The sequence below is a fragment of the Protopterus annectens genome, chromosome 2.part2 (genome assembly GCF_019279795.1).
Source record: "Protopterus annectens isolate FY-2018-M chromosome 2.part2, PAN1.0, whole genome shotgun sequence".
In the NCBI taxonomy this organism is placed as follows: domain Eukaryota; kingdom Metazoa; phylum Chordata; order Ceratodontiformes; family Protopteridae; genus Protopterus; species Protopterus annectens.
The window spans coordinates 16,090,822-16,111,758 of record NC_056730.1 but is presented as its reverse complement, the minus strand read 5'-3'; the positions used below and the strand labels follow the sequence as shown (position 1 = coordinate 16,111,758).

The 20,937-nt window shown below is 41.3% G+C and overlaps 1 protein-coding gene across 1 annotated transcript in view; it reads left to right on the top strand.

Annotated features, from left to right (window-relative positions):
- The window catches only part of AP3B1 (adaptor related protein complex 3 subunit beta 1), a 2,578,902-nt gene that overhangs the window by 1,150,809 nt on the left and 1,407,156 nt on the right, over window positions 1-20,937 (top strand). Inside the window, exon 15 of the mRNA XM_044063704.1 lies at window positions 3,344-3,520. Within this exon, the coding sequence (XP_043919639.1) occupies window positions 3,344-3,520 (177 nt within the window). The remainder of the gene's footprint in view (window positions 1-3,343; window positions 3,521-20,937) is intronic.

The following is a 20,937-nucleotide window of genomic DNA, read 5'->3' as shown; positions in this document are numbered from 1 at the left end:
ACAAACAGAAATGTACATGCATCTAAGTAACTATATTTTACTATATACTTTTTTTTCAAATATTTTATTGATTTTGCAAAAGACAAAACATAATTTCTACTAGAATTCAAATTAAATAAATGACAATATGTACATATGGCCTATATGAAAAAATACACATAACAAAAATATCAGAGTATTTTCTCCTATATATATTCTAACAAGCAGAAGTGTACATGCATCTAAGTGACTATATTTTACTATATGTATTCTAACAAGCAGAAGTGTACATGCACTATTATGTGTCTAAATGTATAACTAACATAAACACCTTAACCATTTTGTTTAAAAGCTGATCACATTTATTTTCTATACATAAGTGTTTGTAATGTATGGAGCTCAATGATTATGCACAAGTATCAGGAAAACAGACAACCTAGTTGTGAGCTACTGTAGCACAAGACTCAATACTAACAGAGCCGAATGGCACAAAAAAATGTTAAGCGCATTCTAAGTGCTATTAATATTGGGTTGCATCCTAAGCAGTGAATGCTGCCAGTGCTCACTAAGGATTTTACTGGCTTTCAAAGCCATAAGCACTTTGCACTTTTTTTTTCTGCAATGAGTAGTACATGCAGCAGGTAAGGCTCAATGCACTGCAAAGAATTTTGATGTGATCTCTGATCGTAATCCTTCATTATTTATTCTCAACATGAATGCCAAGATTCACCTCTAGAGCTTCACTCTCGAGATGGTTTTCTTGGTATACATGTCTCGAACACACAATGTGGTTACGATCAGAGACCTGATCATAATCCTGTTATACATATATAGTCATTTTATGACTCCCTATTGAAATGTTGGCAATTGAATTGCCAAAAAGCAGAAAGAAAATGGACCAAAAACACAGAATAGCAAATCTCGAAAATCAGTCCTCCTTGAAATTTCTTTTTGTAGTGGACTGGGAGTCCCTGCAACCCCCACACCGCTGAAGTTGTATATACCAAATCCAAGATTGCCATACCTTGGAGAAAATGGAATAATCTGAGAAGTGGCATCTCGGGCTTAGTATATACGTTGTATCTTTTGGCCATTCATTCTCCGTGTTTTGGGACTTGTTCTAGCAAGCCTCAACATTTCAAACAGTTACCCATTTTTGTAGTTCTTTGAGTTCAGATTTGTGGTAAAATAAAATTAACTCAGAAGCATGAAAATAAATTGCTTCTTTAGCAGCTTTGTTTGCTGTTTTCATCATAATATAAATCAGGTTAAAGCACTCTCCAAAATTCTATTGCTCATTAATGAAGAATCTTAACTTGGGGTACAATATGATTTAGGCTTGCAGATCTGCAGTTCTGAAATGTTTCTGAGGCAATTTCTATTTGCATGTACTGTATTCAATAGAAACTGGCAAGTCCTGTAGAGAGAGACAAACACTGCATTTTAAGCATGTTTGTTTGATTCAGTAGGCTTAAGCAATGACATTCTCCTGAATATTTTTAATCCTGCTTGTTTGTTCTTACTCATATATTTGCTACATTTCTTCCATTCAGAAATTAGTCCATCCTGCCCTTAGCATTTTTAATATTTTCATGATTTAAACATTGGGTATCATTTTAAATGGTGGTTATACAGCCTAAGGTACCTGCCACAGAGGGCATCCTCAGAAGATGGTGAGTCACAGTGTTAGCCATGATGTTTGGAATTTTCCAGACAGCACACCCTTTCAGTATCACAACCCCGCCCCCCCAGAAATGACAGATTTAAGTAAAAACTCGTTTAACGTATCAGTCTGAAAACAAGCTGTTTAAACATGTCGAACTTGATAAAGTCATGGTAAATAAGCTGTTTTGTCAGTTCATTGAATAAAATAAAAAATTAAAAATTGTGTGCTGTGCTGTACATGTTACTTGCTTGGGCGCACACTTTTTTTGTTAAATTGTGAAGTTCACAGAGAATCTTAAGGCCTCCAGTATTGTCTGTTCATATGCCTTTCATACAGATATGTACTGCATGTAATTTGGATGGGCCTCAGATAAGGATATGGCAGGATGCCACCTTATGTGTTTGTTTTTTATATGTGTGTGTGTGTGCGTGTGTGTGTGCGTGTGTGTGTGTGTGTGTGTGTGTGTGTGTGTGTGTGTGTGTGTGTGTGTGTGTGTGTGTGTGTGTGTGTGTGTGTGTGTGTGTGTGTGTGTGTGCTGAAGTTAGGCACACTGTGCAGCATGTTTATATGTGATTTGACTACTTTAATCTACCAATGGTAACTTAGCATGTTACGTAAATGTTGATTTAGTTCTTTACAAATGCTGATATAAATTGCAGTTTGGGTGGCACTTTTTTCTTAATTTAGAGCATTGCATAAATTATCTTTGTAAAGTTTTTGACATTTTCCCTTATGCTAAGGATGAAGAGGAAGTGTTCTCCCTAGTGCTCTGATCAAATTACTCCCCACTTTGTGTGAATTCCACTTGATTTCTTCTGTAAAAGAGTTTTGGACTCATTGAGATCTACATTGTCAACAAAATAAAGTGACATTGGCTACTCTGACTTACTTGTGCAATTCTCTAAGCTGAGACATGCTTAAGCCCTTAAAGTAGTCCTCTTTTTTGCTGTTATACTGACTTCAGCCTTAACTTATGTAAAGAGAATGTTACAGACATGCTTGTGAGCACAAATAGAAATAAATCCTATTTGTTATTATAATATAAATAAAACATTTCTGGAAAAACTCCTATTATTTTAATTGATATGTATTAGGTAGACATGGACACAGCACCTTGATGTGCTGTTACATGAATATTTTGCATGCGTGGTCATCAGACGCCACTCAAATGAAAAGGTAAACCGACACCCACTCATTTTTTTTCAGTTTACTGAGGGAGAATTTTATTTATGTATTATATTATAACTGTTCAGGGTTTGTTGTAATATAATACAGAACCAAAAAGGTTAGAGTGTATTATAAGCAGTGATCATGCAACGCTGATTGATCACACATGCATTTGTCATGCAAGGAATCTAATGTTATTAGGGATGAGTATTGGGAATTTGTGAAAAGTCTTTGGTGGAAACTAAAGTTTTAACAGATTGCTGCATTGCTGTTAATCATTGTGTGTGTCACTTTCTAGCCCAATAACGCAAGCACTGGAATTAATGGAAGAGTTTGTTTGCAAGCACTGGAATTAATGGAAGAGTTTGTTTGCAAAGCACTGAAATTAATGGAAGAGTTTGTTTGCATAGCACTTCACTATTTTCCATTTTCATTTTGTTTCAAATATGCTGATGTATGAAATGCATTTTAACAATTAAAAACATGGTGTTTATGAAATACCTTTGTATTTTTTTTTTTTTTTAATTCCAGGTGCCAATGGCCAGGGCAAGTATCCTTTGGCTGATAGGAGAGTACTGTGAACGGGTTCCAAAGATTGCCCCTGATGTCTTACGGAAGATGGCTAAGACCTTCACAAATGAAGATGAGATTGTAAAACTGCAGATTCTAAATCTGGCAGCTAAATTATTTCTAACAAATGCCAAGCAGGTATGTGAACTCGAGCAATGTGTTGTTGCCAGTTACTTATGAACACAGGTCATTTCTTCTTAACCAGATGCACAAACTCGCATTCATTATAGAGGCAGAGGTTAAAAGTTCATTATTGCAGTAATGGGCATCTAAAATTTCTCACCCTTTCCTAAACTAAAGATTTCACAAGTTATTCATGTGGGGGGGTTGGATAAGTCCTCTTCATATAACGTAATTTTAAAAGCGCTCTTTAGTGGACGGGATTATTTTCATCCTTTTTGATGTTTCTCAATATGTTTTATTTAAATTTTTTTGTTTTGTTTTTGAAGTAAGTTTTTAATATGTGAGCAATTTTATCTCTTGCTTTTTAAATTATTGCTGTGGAGATCTGATTTTGTTTGTTACTGTTATATGATTTTAGCGGACAGATGTCCTTATTTGCATGCTAGGATTAGAAAAGTAAGATGCATGTTAAATTATTTTCAGTTTTCATCGTTTAGTTCCTCCTTTCTCCATCTATTCAATTGAAATACTATTCACCCTGCTTCTTTCTTGATCCTGTCAGGTGTGGGTTGAATCATATTTTTCTTCATCTGCCTTTTTCTGCATGCTGTTGCTTTTCTTTTGACTAGGATATTTCATTGCATTGCAGTCCTCCCTTGTTATGCTAATGAATTCTGTCATTTTAAAGATGTTCTTCGTGTTTCACTGTTGCACAGTCGGCCTGAATTCCAAAGTCTAGGTCCGGCGTCAGTTGCTGTCGCCTCTTCCCTGACGTCAGTGCGCCAGGGATATAAAAAATGCAGCCAACACCATTTTCTTTAGTCTTTCTTGCCGCGCGGTGCCCAAAGCAGAAGCAGTTTGCAAGTGCCGGTCGGCCGACTCCTGAGATTTTCGTGTTTGAAATTCAGATCCGAAGTCCTGCTTAAAAGCCAAGTACCCCATTGGGGAAAACTTTTTTCTTGCTCCAGACCGATGTCAGAAAAAGTTAATAATTGTATTTCTTGTGGGAAGCAAGTACCTCATAAGGATTTTCATTCTTAATGTATTCCTTGCCTAGGCCCTGACCATGACATTGTTTGTTGTTGGTTTTGTGCTAGATTTAACCAGTGCACTATAAAGTGCCAGTACGATTTTGCTTTTCACTATTTTGGCAGAAGATTTAATTACACGATGCCGTCGGATAGCCAACCAACAACCACAATTCACAAGAAGCGCAAAGAAAAAGTAAAGGACAGGCATCCGAGGTCTAAAACCGATGAGGAGGCTTCTTCTCAGCCAGTCGCCGGTTCGCCGGCTCTCAGTGAGGTGCTTTCGCAGCCCCTGACACCCGATACTCTGGACCCACAGGCTGCTACAGACTCCCACGTGGAGTTGCCTAGGCCGCTGGAAGCTCAAGGTATCAGACCTTCGGAAACTATTCCCTCAGATGGGTCCGGAGCCACTGAGCAGGCTTCGGCTTCTGAGGGTGTTTTCAGACCTACTCAATTGTACATTAAAGCGACTCCAGTTATAAAGGCAAAGACTAAAGCATCTTTAAAGACAAAGAAACAAGTACAACAGCCTCATGGTCAGGCCTCCATGCCCAAAAAACAGATACTCAGAATAGCCGAAGACTTAATTACTTTGATCAGGGGTTCCCATCCCCCTCCTGATAAGAGGCCTAGGCAAGAGACAGAATATGAATCTTCAGATCAGGTTTTCATTTCTACACATTCCTCTTCTGATCAGGAATACTCTCTTCCTCCCATGAGGATTCTGATACTGAAGAATTCTATCCCTTCAGCCTTTCCTCCTGAAGATTATTCTTTTGGGGAAACCTTGCATACCATGAGGGAACATTTCCACTGGGAGAGCCAAGATTATTCTGAATCTAAGAAAAGGCTCAGGGACTTTCTTTTACTCCCACAACACAGGCCCCTAGCTATTCTGCCTGTGTTAGACATTGTAGATGATGTATTTTCAGAGTTCAGTCTGACCCCTGACTCCTTACCTCCAGCTCCTGTTAATCCGGACAGGTACGACAGGGTGCCTGACTCTCATAAATTCCTTTTCAAGAACCCTGCTGCTGATGCAGAAACTATTTCTCAGGGTCCCAAAGGGGTCAAGGCATCCACTGCAAAAAACCCTACCCCCTCCGACAGGGATTCTAGGGCATTAGACAGGTGGGGAAAGAAGATTTACACCTCTGCTACCTTGGCTATAAGGGCTTTAAATTGTTAATTTCATACGCTAAAATATCAGCTAAATATCAGCAATATATTATGTCACTGCTTAAACAGAAAATGTTGATAAATTCTGAAGGTGCAGAAAAAAAAGAAATGCAGGATTTATTGCATGCAGCTGAGCAAGTTGGAAAGCATACTTTGCAATGTGGTTTTGATTCTTTGGAGGCCTCCTGTAGGGCCGCTGTCACGGGTTCTGTCATTAGGAGGTATGCTTGGTTAAAGGAACAAAATTTACCAGATCATGTTAAAGCAAAATTATTAGATGCTCCATTACAACATGATACTTTGTTTGGTGTTAAAGAAAATGGAGGACAAAGCTAAATCTATGCAAACAGTCAAGGATTTCTTACAGGTACAGCCTCCAAGATTTAGCAGACACTGGCCAACAAAGAATTGGTCCTTTCCAGTGTCAGACAGACCACAAAGGGGCAGTGTACCTAATTCAAGCAGAGAACAAGGACATTCTACGACCAAGAGGCAGATCCCAGCCCCAAGGTTCATACAGGTCTAAACAATGGGGTGCTTCTACCTCCAAAAGTGGAGAAGACAAATCACACCCTTACAGGAAACGGTCCCAATGACTTCCCCCTGCCTACGCCAAGCACTTATCTTCTGACAGCGCCTTTAGGGGGAAAACTAGCACTTTTTTCTCAAAATTGGCACATAATAACCCAGGACAAATGGGTCTTAGACCAAAAAAACAATGGGCAGAGGCACAAAAACAAGTCTCATCCCTCATGGACATGAGGGCCATTCAACAAGTACCAGAACAAGAGCAGGGACAAGGATTTTATTCAAGACTGTTCTTGGTACCCAGAAAGGACAAAGCCTGGAGACCAATACTGGACCTTTCTATTCTAAACACGTATCTGGATATAGCAAAATTCCAAATGTTGACCTTACAGCAGCTTCTGCCCATGCTGGGCAAGAAGGCTTGGCTTGTGACCTGCATGTCCCAATCAGACAAACATGCAGAAGATACCTCAGATTCAAAGCTGGTTCAATGCACTATCAATTCTCTGCACTGCCCTTTGGCTTATCTACTGCGCCCAGGGTCTTCACAAAGTGCTTGGCACCAGTAATTGCATTCTGCAGGCAGAGAGGAATACAGATATATCCTTACTTGGACGACTGCCTCATTCAAGCAGAGAACAAGGACATTCTACTACAGTATCTGGCGAACAAAAATCAAAACTAGTACTCTCTCAAGAGATAATATTCCTGGGTGCAAGCTTAACTTCAACTGCCCGGATGGCTTATCTCATGCCAGACAGCAAATGCAACTGACTACCTACTTCACACTGTTGGCAACAAATGCCCAGTTATCTGCAAGAAAAATTCTGCAGGCTTTGGGCTTCATGGCATCCTGCATTCTACTAATTCCATATGCAAGACTGCATATGAGGAAACTTCAATGGTACCTAAAAAGTGTTTGGACTCAGCATTGCCACAGCCTGGAAACAATAATTACTCTCATTTCCTGCCTGCAACCGGAGTGTCGATGGTGAGCGAAGGCCTGTCACCAGAACAAGGGACAGCCATTCACCTTACCCCCCAGCTAGGCAGACATTGACAACGGATGCATCAGATTATGCCTGGGGGGCGCACATGGCAGGAAGATGTATACAAGACACATGGTCCGCCAACCAATTGCATCTACATATCAATCAAAAAGAGATGCTAGCTGTTCAGAATGCCCGGACAGGCCCTCTGGCAGATGAATTAAGCAGAAACCTCATGGATCCCCACGAGTGGAAATTGGATCCACAAGTCTTCAACATGATAACAAGGAAATGGGGATGCCTGGACATAGACCTATTTGCCTCTCCTCACAACTGCCAACTAAAGAGATTCTGCACATGGGCTTATCACAGACAAGCATGGAAAGTGGATGCCCTATCTTTCAACTGGAAAAACTTAACAGTATATGCCTTTCCTCCACTGCCTCTCCTCCCCAAGGTACTCCTAAAGGTCAGACAAGAGAAGCCAAAAATTATACTGATTGCCCCAGACTGGCCCTGCCAGCACTGGTATCCAATCCTAAGGAACATGTCTCAATGCCCAGCTTGGACCTTACCTCAGATACCTCACCTACTGCCCCAACAAAACAATCAGATCCTACACAGCCAACTCAAGACCTTAAATCTGGCAGCATGGTGGATAATGTGGTCATACAAAACACACCTCTCACTAAAGCGGTGATGGATGTCATTTTGGAGGCCAGGAGGCCTAGTACTAGAAAATCTTATGCTGGAAAATGGAAGAGATTCTGTGCCTGGAACCAGGCACAAGGAATTGACACAGCAGTACCAAATATTCCTCAGATTTTGCAATACTTAACTGAGATGCTAGACAAAGGCCTATCCTTTTCATCAATTAAAATTCATGCCTCTGCCATTTCAGCTCATTACAATACAGAGCCATCAATCTTTTCTCATCCTTTGTTAAGGCAATACCTCAGAGGAGCCAAAAACTTAAGGCCTCCAAGGAGATCACCAATACCTGCATGGGACCTCAGTTATGTTTTGGAAAAACTCACTTTGCCCCCTTTTGAGCCAGCCGCTACAGCTGATATAAAGTTTTTATCTTGGAAAACAGCTCTGCTCCTAGCAATAACCTCTGCAAGACGAGTCTCAGAGCTACAGGCACTCATGGCTGTGGAGCCTTTTATCATTTTTTATCCAGACGGTTTCTTTGAGGACAAACTCGACATTTACGCCTAAGGTAGTGTCCAGTGTGGCCCTTAACGAAACTATTGATCTGCCTACTTTTATCCAAACCCACAGAATAAGGGGGAGAGAATTCTGCATTCTTTGGACATACACAGACAGCTAAGCTTCTACTTGATCAGAACCAAAGCTTTCAGAAAGACTGAACAACTACTAGTGGCATATGCTGCAGGATCACAAGGAAAGGCTATCTCAAAGCAGACTATTTCAAATTGGATAGGCCACTGCATTCATTTCTGCTATTCACAACATGGCAAGCCTAAACTGCGGGTTTAATTCCTCATTGAGTTCGTATATATATTCTGATTGTTAGCTGTTTTTTCTTGTTGTTGATTGGTGGTTACAATGTCTTCCAAGGATCCTAAACCATCTGGGTTTAAAAAATGTGAGCAATGCGGACAAAAAATGTCCCTTATTGATAGGCATATCATTTGTATGTACTGTTTAAGAGCTGTCCGTCTCCAAGTGTCTTGCTCAATTTGTCATTCTTTTAGTCACAGGGCTCTGTTGGAGAGAGAACAAGTTAATTCTAAGAGGCATATTGAAAACCCCCTTCTCCAAAGCAATACAAGAAGGTCTGGGTTCTTCTAAGTCTGACCAATCTCCTTCTAAGTCATATAAGTCTGGGAAGAAATCTTCATCTTCCAGTGCTTTTTTAAGCCATCTAAAAAGGTGTCCAAAGTTTTCTTTCTGGATCCTGAGGTTGTCTAATCTGAGAGGCCTGCTACTTCGGCTCCATCCGTTTCGGTGCGGGTGGAATATCAATTGCGGAGCTGGTCCCCTGAATAAGAACCTGTATTCCCCACTCATCATTGCTGCAGCCCTCCAAATCTCCCCTCGACTCTGTCCTCCAAGAGCCAGTCTGACGATGACTGGGATCGTGTGGTGCAGAGGCTGTTAAGGACGGCGCTTGCCAACTGTTATCGGATCCATCCCAGAGGACTTCAGATCTGACCAAATCCTCCCCTTCTGCATCAATTCCTCCTCTGATCCGATCTCGGACTTCTGAGCCGGAATGTCCGGAGCTGATCTTGGTGGAACCGTTGAAACAGAGACCTATCACAGGATCTTCAGATCCAAACATTGCTCTGACATCCTCGGTTCCATTGTAACTTGAGGAATCTAGGAGCCATTGTTCTCCCTTCGGGTCCATGCAGCGAATGGAGCGAACAGAGCAATGGGTTCATGGATTTCCCTAAGGAGACATTCCTGGATGTGCTTATGTGACTTTGCAGAACCCTTTAAATCTTCCTTTGTGAATGCTACATCCAACGGCTCGTCTCTGTTTGGGCCTAAATTCAAGGACATGCTAACCAGGTGTGAACAAGAAGGTAAGAGTCTCTGTGCCATAGGAGTCCGTTTTTCCCTACCTAACTAACCTTACCACAAAGGTCAGAAAGGTACTGGGAAAATGTGGTTTTGAAAAACCCACAGGGCTTTCTAGGACGAACGTGGTGATTCTTCTTCCAGGGGCAGAGGGGGAAGTGATGATGGAAGACAACGACCATGTGGCAGAAGGGGTCCACAGAATCAGGGAGATAGAGAGTCCTTCTTTGGTAAGCCCTTTCAGCGCTCCTGAAGGGAAGCCCGCTTGTCCATCCCTGGAGGCAGTCCGGGTCACTTATCTTTGTACCCAAAATCCTGGCTGACAGTAACAAAAGACAAGTGGGAACAAAGCATCATATCCAGATGTTACGCCATACCCTTTTCCTTCTCCCTCCCAAACATAAAAAAAATGCCAGATGTTCTACCTAGTCAAAGGGAACAGAAAACTCTAGAAATTCAAAAGTTGCTAAACAAAAGAGTCATCCAAACATTCCCCACAGACCAAATAGGATCTGGAACTTACTCAAGGTTCTTTTTAGTTGCAAAGAAAACAGGAGACTGGAGACCAATTCTGGATCTCAGCAACCTGAACAAATCTGTAAGAAAGTCAAAGTTCTGGAAAATGACATTGCAGTCAGTACTCCCATTTCTGGGACAAGACAATTGGATGTGTTCGATAGACCTCCAGGATGTGTACTACCACATAAAAATGGACAGGAGGTCCAGGAGACTCCTGCACTTTCGGCTGGGAGCCAGCCACTACCTGTTTTGGGTTATGCCTTCTGTCGTACAGATTTTTGGTCAGTTGTACCCATGTTTCATGGGCCTTTGTCCAGATTTTTTATGATTCCAGGTTGAGAGGTATGGACTGTACACCTTAAGAGTTGACCATACATCACACACATACTCACATGTACACACACAAAATTTGCACTTAAGTTCTAGGGTACAAACCAACAAGGAGTTACTGCTGCTTTCCCTGCTTGAACTCACTGTAGATCAAATATGAATGACATTTTGCCTTATTCCAGTCTTACCTTCGTCCATTGTCCGTTAAATGCTACTTGGAGTCCAGAAAACCAAACCAAAGAATTTCAGGAAAAAATTAAAAACTTCAAATAGCTGTACCACAGCAAATACAAAGCAAGGAAGAAGAAAATGCACCAAATAGCTGTTTTGCTATAACTGTAAATGCAAGAACTAAATCTTGCGTGCAGTATTGCAGCATCATTACTGGATTTACACAGACACCTCTTCAGTTGATAAAAGGGTGACATTACATACCTGTGCAACTCGTGGTGGTGGGGAGGAAATGTCCAGCAGTGGACAGTGAAGACAGAAAGTTTTATTTTCTCAAAACTGCACATAAAGACTACCAGCTGGGAACAAGATTCTTTCCGTACTGATTTGCTTCCAGTTACCCAGACCTCCATGTCTGTAGTGAAAATGACTCAAAAAGAAGGTTTGCAGGCTGGAATCAGTTAAGATTCTGAAAAAAAAATCTTTCAGTAAGCAGTGAGTGAAAAACAGGTATCACAAGAACATTGCAGTTACATACTGCACATTTGAACCATGATGTCCTTCATGGATGCATCTGCAGTCATAACAAGTGGGTTGTCCTGTCGTCAGGCAGCCCTTCAGTCGGCCGGATTCCAAAGTCCGGGTCCGGCTTCGGCTGATGTCGCACTCCATCCGACGTCATCTCTGTTGGTCTTCGGGTATAAAGGCATCAGCCGACGCCATTTTCCCCAGTCTTTCTTGCCGCGTGGCGCCCGAAGCAGAAGCTGTTCGCAAGTGCCGGTCGGTCGGATCCAGAGATTACTTCTACCGAATACTACTTCGAAGACTTCTAAAGCTAAGTACCCCGTTGGGGACCTTTTCTTGCCTCAGCCGATGTCAGAAAAAGTTAACAATTGTTTAAACTGTGGGAAACAAATACCTCATAAAGATTTCCACTCTTACTGTCTGCCTTGTTTAGGCCCAGCCCACGACGTAGCAGCCTGTTCGGCCTGTGCTTCCTTCAACCGACGAACGCTTAGGCGTCGGTCGGAGTTCGCAGAACAGTTTTTCGGTTCTGATTTTGCGTACATTATGCCGTCGGATCCTCCGACTACCCAATCTGGCAAAAAACGCAAAGATAAAGACCGACACTCGCGGTCCGCGGTTTCGGCCGAAACCTTGGTCAAGCAAACCGCGAGTGTCTCGGTTTCGGCCGAAACCGAGAAAACTGAACAAAGTACAGCTGAACCTATTCCTACTGAGGCCCCTGCTACAACTCTTGAAACGACTTCAGAGATTTTACCCACTACGGTGGTTGACTTATCAGACACCATCCCCTTGGATGTTTCTACCCCAGCACGTGGTGCTGCTAGGCCTCCAGCAGCCATGTCCATTAAGGCCTTCGCCAGGGCTAAAGCTGCCAAGACTACTAAAACAGTGCCTGTAAACCACCCCCATCCAGGCCCTCTTCTAGTTCTCAAATGCTTACCTTGGCAGAAGATTTAATTTCTTTAATTAGAGGATCTCAATCTCACCCAGACAGGGCCTCTCAGCCCGCAGAGAAGAGACGTAGGGCAGAGCCGGCCGAGCCAGTGTCCTCTGATGATTCTGCTGATGAATCAGACATAACTGACCAGCCAGAGGCTCCCTTCTCCAATTTTGAAGATTCTGATGCTGAAGAATCCATCCCAGCTGCTTCCCCACCAGAAGAATTTTCCTTTGGGGAAACTTTGCATGCCATGCGAGAACAGTTCCAATGGCAGCAACAGGATTTTTCAGACTCCAGAAAAGACTTAGGACCTTTCTGCACCTCCCTCAGCACAGGCCCTTGGCTATACCCCTGTTCTCTCTGTGGTGGATGATGCTTTCAATGATGCTTGCTCCGCTCCAGATTCTTTACCCCAGCCCCTACCAAACCAGACAGATTTTACAGGGTGCCAGATACTCATCACCACCTTTACAAGGCTCCACTTGCAGACCCAGAAACTATATCCCAGGGCCCCAAGGCAGTAGCGACCATAGCTAAAACCCTATTCCTTCTGAAAGGGAAGCAAGGTCATTAGACAGATGGGGTAAAAGGTCTACACTTCAGCTACTCTCTCAGCTAGAGCTTTAAACTGTCAGTTTCACATGATACAATACCAAGAGTTTATGCTGGATCAGTTAACTGAAAACTAACCACTGATGAATCTCTTGATAAGAAATATGTATTAGATATGGTAAATAACATACAACAGGTTAGCAACCATTCCTTAAAATGTGGCTATGATGCACTGGAGGCTTCATTTAGATCAGCCATGACAGGCACAGTGATAAGAAGGCATGCATGGCTAAAGGAACAAGCTTTACCGGATCATGTTAAAGCTAAGTTGCTAGATGCTCCTATGGACAAGACAAGTTTGTTTGGTACATCTGCCCAGCAGGTTATGAAGAAAATGGAAGAAAAGGCAAAATCTGTTCAAACTGTTAAAGATTTCTTGCAGGTTCAACCCCAAGGTTTAGCAGGAACTGGCCTGCCAAAAATTGGTCCTTTCCTGACTCCACAAAATTTCAAAGGGGCAGGAATAGACGTTCCAGAGGCAGAAACCAATCCAGAGGAGGTGCCTACAGAGGAAGACAGTGGCAAGGTAACAACAGAGGCACAGACACGGCCACTGCCACTACATCAACACAACCACAGTGACTTAACCCTATACCCGCCTACCAGGGAACAAATAGCAGCTCCTCTAGGCGGAAAGTTAACCTTATTTTCAAAGAACTGGCACTACATAACAAAGGACAAGTGGATTTTACAAACCATAGATCAAGGTTACGGTTTCACTTCCACACTATTCCAGTCAAAGAGGAATGCCAAATCTACCTCCAAATCAAAAAACAGAGGCTCTACGCCAGATAATGGAGTTAGCAAACATGAGAGCTGTGGAAAGAGTGCCAGCAGCAGAGCAAGGAAAGGGGTTCTACTCCAGACTATTCGTAGTTCCAAGAAAGGAAAAAAGTTGGAGACCAATTCTCGACCTGTCCACCTTAAATACATACATCATTGTCCCAAAATTCAAAATGCTGACCCTACAGCAACTTCTTCCCATGCTGGGCAAGGAGTCTTGGCTGGTAACTCTAGATCTCAAGGAGGCATACCTGCACGTCCCCATTCGACCAATCTGCAGAAGATACCTCAGATTTCTTGCAGGATCAGAGCACTATCAATTCTCAGCATTGCCTTTTGGCTTATCTACTGCGCCCAGAGCATTCACAAAATGCCTGGCATCAGTAATCGCCCATTGCAGACTTCAGGGAATTCAAATTTACCCATACCTGGACGACTGCCTGCTACAAGGGGACAACAAAAGCAAGCTGACAACAGATTTACAAAGGGTCATTTGCTTGCTACAAGCACTGGGATACACAGTCAATTTACAAAAGTCAAGGCTAATACCATCCCAAACAAGGACTTTCTTGGGCTGAATTGGACACAGTAAAACAAATGGCATTCCTGACTACAGAAAAACAAAAGAACTCCTCTATACTTCTTGGCACTAACAAAACTGAACAAGTTAACAGCAAGAAAAGTACTGCAGGCCTTGGGCTTCATGGCATCATGCATAATCTTGGTTCCATTTGCCAGACTACATATGAGAAAACTACAGTGGTACCTAAAGAATTTATGGTCCCAACACAGACACAGTCTAGAAACAGAAATCCCACTAATTCCATGCTTAAAACAGGAGTTCCTATGGTGGGCTCAGGCATGCCAGTCAAACCCAGGCCTACCCTTTCGCAGAGGTCAGGCAAGCCAGACCATCACAACAGACGCTTCAGACCTAGGATGGGGGGCACACATGCTGGACAAATGCGTGCAAGGATTGTGGACACAGGATCAACTTCAACTGCACATCAACCTAAAAGAAATGCTGGCAGTAAAACTGGCAATCCAAAAGTTCAAACCATTTCTCAAAGAGGGCCAGTTGATGATAAGGACAGACAACACCACAGTCATGTGGTACATCAACAAACAGGGAGGCACTCATTCATACCCCCTATGCAGAATGACCTTGGAGCTGTGGACCCTGGCACTCAGCTACAACATCCAGTTACAGGCAATATTTGTACCAGGGAAAGACAATACCCTAGCAGACATATCCACTCTAAAGGACTCGAAACTCGAAAACGTATGTCCTTTTGGGAAAGCGTTATTAAATCTTTTGGTATAAAACAAGTGATTCTGGTGTTACAATCTTGTATTTTCCAGTGGATTGTTGCTTCGGACTTGGTTGCTGTACTCATACCCTTATTTGGGTCCTTTAGAGTGGATATATCTTGTGGTTTTTGTCTTGTTTTTTCACTCTTTCCATCAGTTGTTTGACCCTAGCAGACATATTAAGCAGAACCACTTCGGATGCCCACGAATGGAAGCTTCATCCGGACATCTTCAAGACCATCTCAAAGAAATGGGGAATGCCACAGATAGACCTATTCGCATCACCTCTCAATCACCAGCTCAAAAAATTCTGCACAAGGACATTCCACCCATTAGCATGGAAAGTGGATTCGCTCTCTTTCAACTGGAAAGGCCTAACAGCATATGCATTCCCGCCTCTTCCTTTGATACACAAGGTACTACTAAAAATCAAGGAAGAACGTCCAAGGATAATCCTGATAGCTCCAAACTGGCCAAGACAACACTGGTACCCACTACTGAGGAGCATGTCTCGAACAATATGTGGACAATTCCCTGATGCCTTTGATGTTAACGCAGAACAACTACAGCATCATACATCCAAACCTAAAACCTTACAACTGACTGCATGGAACATCACATAACAGCAGCTATTCCAGAACTTTCCCAAAGAGTTAAAGACATTATTCTGGAAGCACGCAGACCTTCAACAAGAAGGAACTATGCTGGAAAATGGAAAAGGTTTGTCATCTGGAGTACGGAAAGAGGAAAAGATGTGTCAAACATAGATATGCCTAACATTCTGGAGTATCTGGCGAACTTCTTCATTCAGGCCTGTCCTACTCCTCCATCAAGATACATGCATCAGCTATTTCAGCAGAATACAGCTTTGATACACCTGTTTTTTCGCACCCTTTGCTCAGACAATTCCTCAGAGGAATCAAGAATGTAAAACCTCCAAGGAAACCACCATTACCAGCTTGGGATTTAAACTTTGTGCTAGAAAAGTTGACACTAGCACCCTTTGAACCAGCAGCAACAGCAGACCTACAACACCTATCATGGAAAACTGCTTTCCTACTGGCAATTACTTCAGCAAGGAGGGTTTCAGAACTACAGGCCTTAATGGCAGTGCAACCCTTCCTAATCTTCCACCAAGATAGTGTCCATGAGGACTAATCCTACATTTATGCCTAAGGTGGTATCCAGAGTGTCTTTAAACCAGGCAATCCACCTACCTACCTTCTTTCCCAACCCACAAAACAGAGGGAAAGAATACTGCATACCTTGGATGTACATAGACAGCTACGCTACTACTTGGACAGAACAAAAATAGCAGAAAGACTGACCAACTTTTTGTAGCCTATGCAACAGGAAGGGAAGGAAAAGCTATTTCCAAACAGACAATCTCCAAATGGATAGGAAATTGCATACGATTCTGTTACTCCTTCCATGGAAAACCAATTCCACAGAACATAAGACCTCATTCTACAAGAGCAACAGCCACTACCACAGCCTTCTTACGAGGAGTGGCAACCAAAGACATTATTGAGGCGGCTACTTGGACCTCCGTGCATACATTTGCCAAGCATTATAATTTGCCTCTATATTCCAGATCCCGAGCAGGGTTTGCCACTGCTGTACTGCAAGGGATCCTAAACACACCATAATCTACCTTTATCCCCCTCCCTAGTTGGCTATGGTATTCTACCCACTTGTTATGACTGCAGATGCATCCATGAAGGACATAGTACAGTTTTGTACCTACCATAAATGTAGATGTCCGAACTGGATAGCATCTGCAGTCAGGATTACCCTCCCACCATCCCTCTGTGGTACTCCTAGGGTGTTTACCCTTCTAATAGCTAGCTGTTGGGGGGGGAGTCTTTTATGGTGTATTTGTTTTTGTATATGTACATACATGCTTATTGTTGTGTTTACCTCTATCTATTTGGAAACATTGGCATCTATCCAAATTTTAGCCTGCAAGAGGGCTACTGGCATCTGGGGCAAGAAACACTGAGGAAAATGGCGTCGGCTGATGCCTTTATACCCGAAGACCAACAGAGATGACGTCGGGTGGAGTGCGACATCAGCCGAAGCCGGACCCGGACTTTGGAATCCGGCCGACTGAAGGGCTGCCTGACGACAGGACAACCCACTTGTTATGACTGCAGATGCTATCCAGTTCGGACATCTACATTTATGGTAGGTACAAAACTGTACTTTTTACATGAACAGTAGTCACTTTACCATTTTAAATGTTTGTTATTAAAAATGGCTAAAAATTAATTTAGTTGCTGTAACATTGTCTGCTAACTGAAACAAGTTTAATATATGGGCTTTCCATTTCCTTACAGTTTGATTAAAACGTCATTTATTGTTGCACTGCAGCTGCTAGCACACACACTAACTTGCAAGATCCTGCACTAGGCATACGACAGGAAACGTTGATAACTGGCTTTTCCAAAAAGACAATGCTATACTACTTTGAATGGCACCAGCTCCCATTTCTTCTCTTTCATTGGCTCCAGTTTGAGGCAATGAAAGGGAAGAAGTTGGAGGATATCATCAGATATCAAAACAGAGCATCTTGAGTGGATCCAGTTAATTGGGTTTAGGAAATGTGGATGTTTTTAATGTTTACTGGATTGTTTAGTGAGGCAGAGATGTATTGGTGCAAATACACTGCCACACTTTTTGAACTCTCCAAGTAGTGATTTTCTAAAATAATTGCATTTGAGATGTCACTTTTCCTCCACTTATGTTCTAGCTTCTGACTCTACCTTCTGAGTCCAAGAAGAATCCTGATTGTGTTTTCTCTTTCAAATCAAAATTGACATATATTCTTTTCAAACACTTTTATTGAATTATCACTTGTGAGATATGAAAATTTACATTCATATAAAAGTAGTCAAACTGTATTAACATAAACATTATACTTCACTTATATTGCTATATAACCTAAGCAGTGTTATATAAATTATTCAGTTCCTGCCTTTTTTAAACAAGAAAAATTTGTATTAAACCATCACTTACTATATAGAGAATCATATATTTACATAAATGAAAAAAAAAAACTGCCACACTTCTAGTCGCAAGCATTTTACATCAAAACCATACTGACATACTCCCAATTGCAAACATTATACATCACTTATAATGTACCCATCTTTCTGACTCATTTAAGTCCTGCCACCTTTAGACCTCATTCCTCCCTTGTATGTATTGTCCCCACAATTCCAGTTTGTTTCCTATGTAGTTTGCTCTTACCCTTTCCTAAAGATCTCAATTCCAGTTGTTTTTTTTTTCAACAAACATCTTTATTAAATTTTCACATATGACATAGGGAATCATGGATTTATGTAAATGAAAAGCAAACAAAATGACACCACTTTATTTGCAAGCATTATACATCACAGACATCACTGAAACAACTGTTTAAGTTTACCTTAGGAAAGCCCTGAATGCTTTCAGAAAAAGTTATCTCCTAGCCAATTTCTTTTTTTTTTTTTGTTTTCCTCAGCCAATTACTGTCCACCAGACTGTTGCCAGTTTCTTTTTATCAGATTGTCTCCAGGAAGACATGAGAACCAGACCGCTAGTTTCTCTTTATCCTGTTGTTTTTATCCTGTTCCTTCCTTTTTCTAAAGATTTGAATTTGTTTATTTATCTCTGTTATTACATTCACTACATCTAGTAAAGTTGGTCTAGACTTTGATTTCCATTTTCTAGTAATTGCTAGGCTTTACTTTGTCTAGGCAGCTCTGATTCTGTATCATATCTCAAAAAAATCTCCCCAGTCAATCCAGTGTGCTCACCCACCATCTCCGACAAAGTGGTCTGCAGTGAATCCCTAAAGTCAGCTAGTTCATTACATTCCCAAAAAAATATGTTCCCAGCCACGTCTTTCTTGCCCTTCACACCACGAACATTTGCCATCCACTTGAGGAAAAATTCTTTGGAGTCTACTTGAGGTATAAAAATACTTATGTAAACGCTTCCAGGCAAAGATACTAAATCTTCTAGACTTTATTGCATATTTGGGAGATGTTTGTATATCCCTCTGTGTGAATTGTTTATCCAATCTCTCATCAACCACTACCTTTCTTTCCACTCCACTAACTACCTTGATTATAGCAAGCTCAGATGCTCATAAGCCAGTACTTATTATACAGCACGAACTTCTTCTTCTTGCAACATTTGTTAATGTCTGGTATGCACTTCACAGATAAAGATTCTAGTTGTCTACTGATGTACTATGTTCTTCATCTGTAAATATGTTGTAAGTAATTGCTATGTAAATTGTTAATCACTATGTAATCCAATGTAAATACTGTCTGTTTATTTTAACTGTGGTGCTTTTCTCCCTGGGCCTCCGCTGAAAATGGACCTACGTCCAGTCGGACACTCCCGGTCAACAAATTTAAATAAATAAATAAACCACACTCACACACTTGAGTTAACCTAAAAGAAAGGTTCCATGGTGCAGCCTGTGGTTTCTACTAAGTGCTGATTGGTTTTGTCTTCTCTTTATAGCTCTCTACGCTGGGAAAATCCCTGAATGTTTTCAGAGCATATTACCTTAGGAAAGCCCTGAATGCTTTCAGAAAAAGTTATCTCCTAGCCAATTTCTTTTTTTTTGTTTTCCTCAGCCAGTTTCTTTTTATCAGATTGTCTCCAGGAAGACATGAGAACCAGACCGCTAGTTTCTCTTTATCCTGTTGTTTCCATGGAAACATGAAGACCAGCTGCAGAATTCTAACTGAGCATTCATGGTATTTGCTAGAAAAAAAGCCTCAGGATATTCAGTGTTCTTTTTCATTTACATGCTCTCTCTTAAAACTTATTAAATCAGTCTAAGGTCTTTAATCCAATCCTTTCCCTATGCACGAATGAGAAAAAGCACATTAATGTTTCTTTTATCATGCATTTTAACCAGGTTTTTTTAATACATTGCAGTGCCTACATTTCTTAAAAGTGAAGATGACTAGAGAGAGAGAGAAGGGAGAAAGAAAAGAAAAAAAAAAACAGCAGCAGCACCTGTTTACAATCCCTATTACACTTAAAAATAACAAGTTACAAAATTGGTATTATGTAAGAAAAAAAATCTTTACTTACAATTAACTTTACCCTCCTCTTCCCCAAACCACTTTTCTGAATATTAATGACATGAAGTAGGGCATATGCTTTAGAGTCCCCCCGCAAGTCGAACAATTTCTGAAAAAAGTCCACTTTTTCCAGATTTTCTTTTTCTGTCATTTTCCACAAATATAATTATTGCATTGTAATCTCTTATTTAGTTCAGTCTGTGCTTCATTTCCAATATACTGTCAATTCTTCTAGTCAGCGCTCATGCTCCCTTCCGTCTCTGCAACATTTTCCGCTGAAAATTTGAACAGGTTTCACAGGTACAGTCTCTCTGTGGTCTTTATTACTGGAAGAACACGAAGCAGAATCTTTCTGTTTCACAGCATAGTTTTTGTTGGACAAACTGTTTTATTTCCTGCTTAGCATCAAAAAGTGATTTTGTCCCTCCAGGGAAGAATACCTTAAAGACAGCTGGGTACAGCAGTTTGAATCTCACACCTGCATCTTGACATGCCCAGAATAGTGGAGTACATTTGCTCCTCTTCTGTCTGGTGTACAATGAGCAATCATTCTTGACAAACATCTGCTGTCTCCCACTTTTAGTACTTTGTCCTTCTGCCACAATGTTGTCAGAATCAACTCCTTCTACTGGTAGAATTGCATCTTTACTATTAAAAGGTATAGGTTGCTTTCTTATAGCCAGGTTTGGAGCATACACATGATGTCCCCTTTTAGCTAACAATTCTTACTGTGGAATACCAGTCCAGATGCTTATTTCTGCTTTCATAATATTAATGCAGTCTGTTCCCACCAGCTTCTCTGGTATACCTGAAAATATCAGGTTTTCCCTACATGCTAGAACATTATTTTTTGAAGCATTTCTTCCTG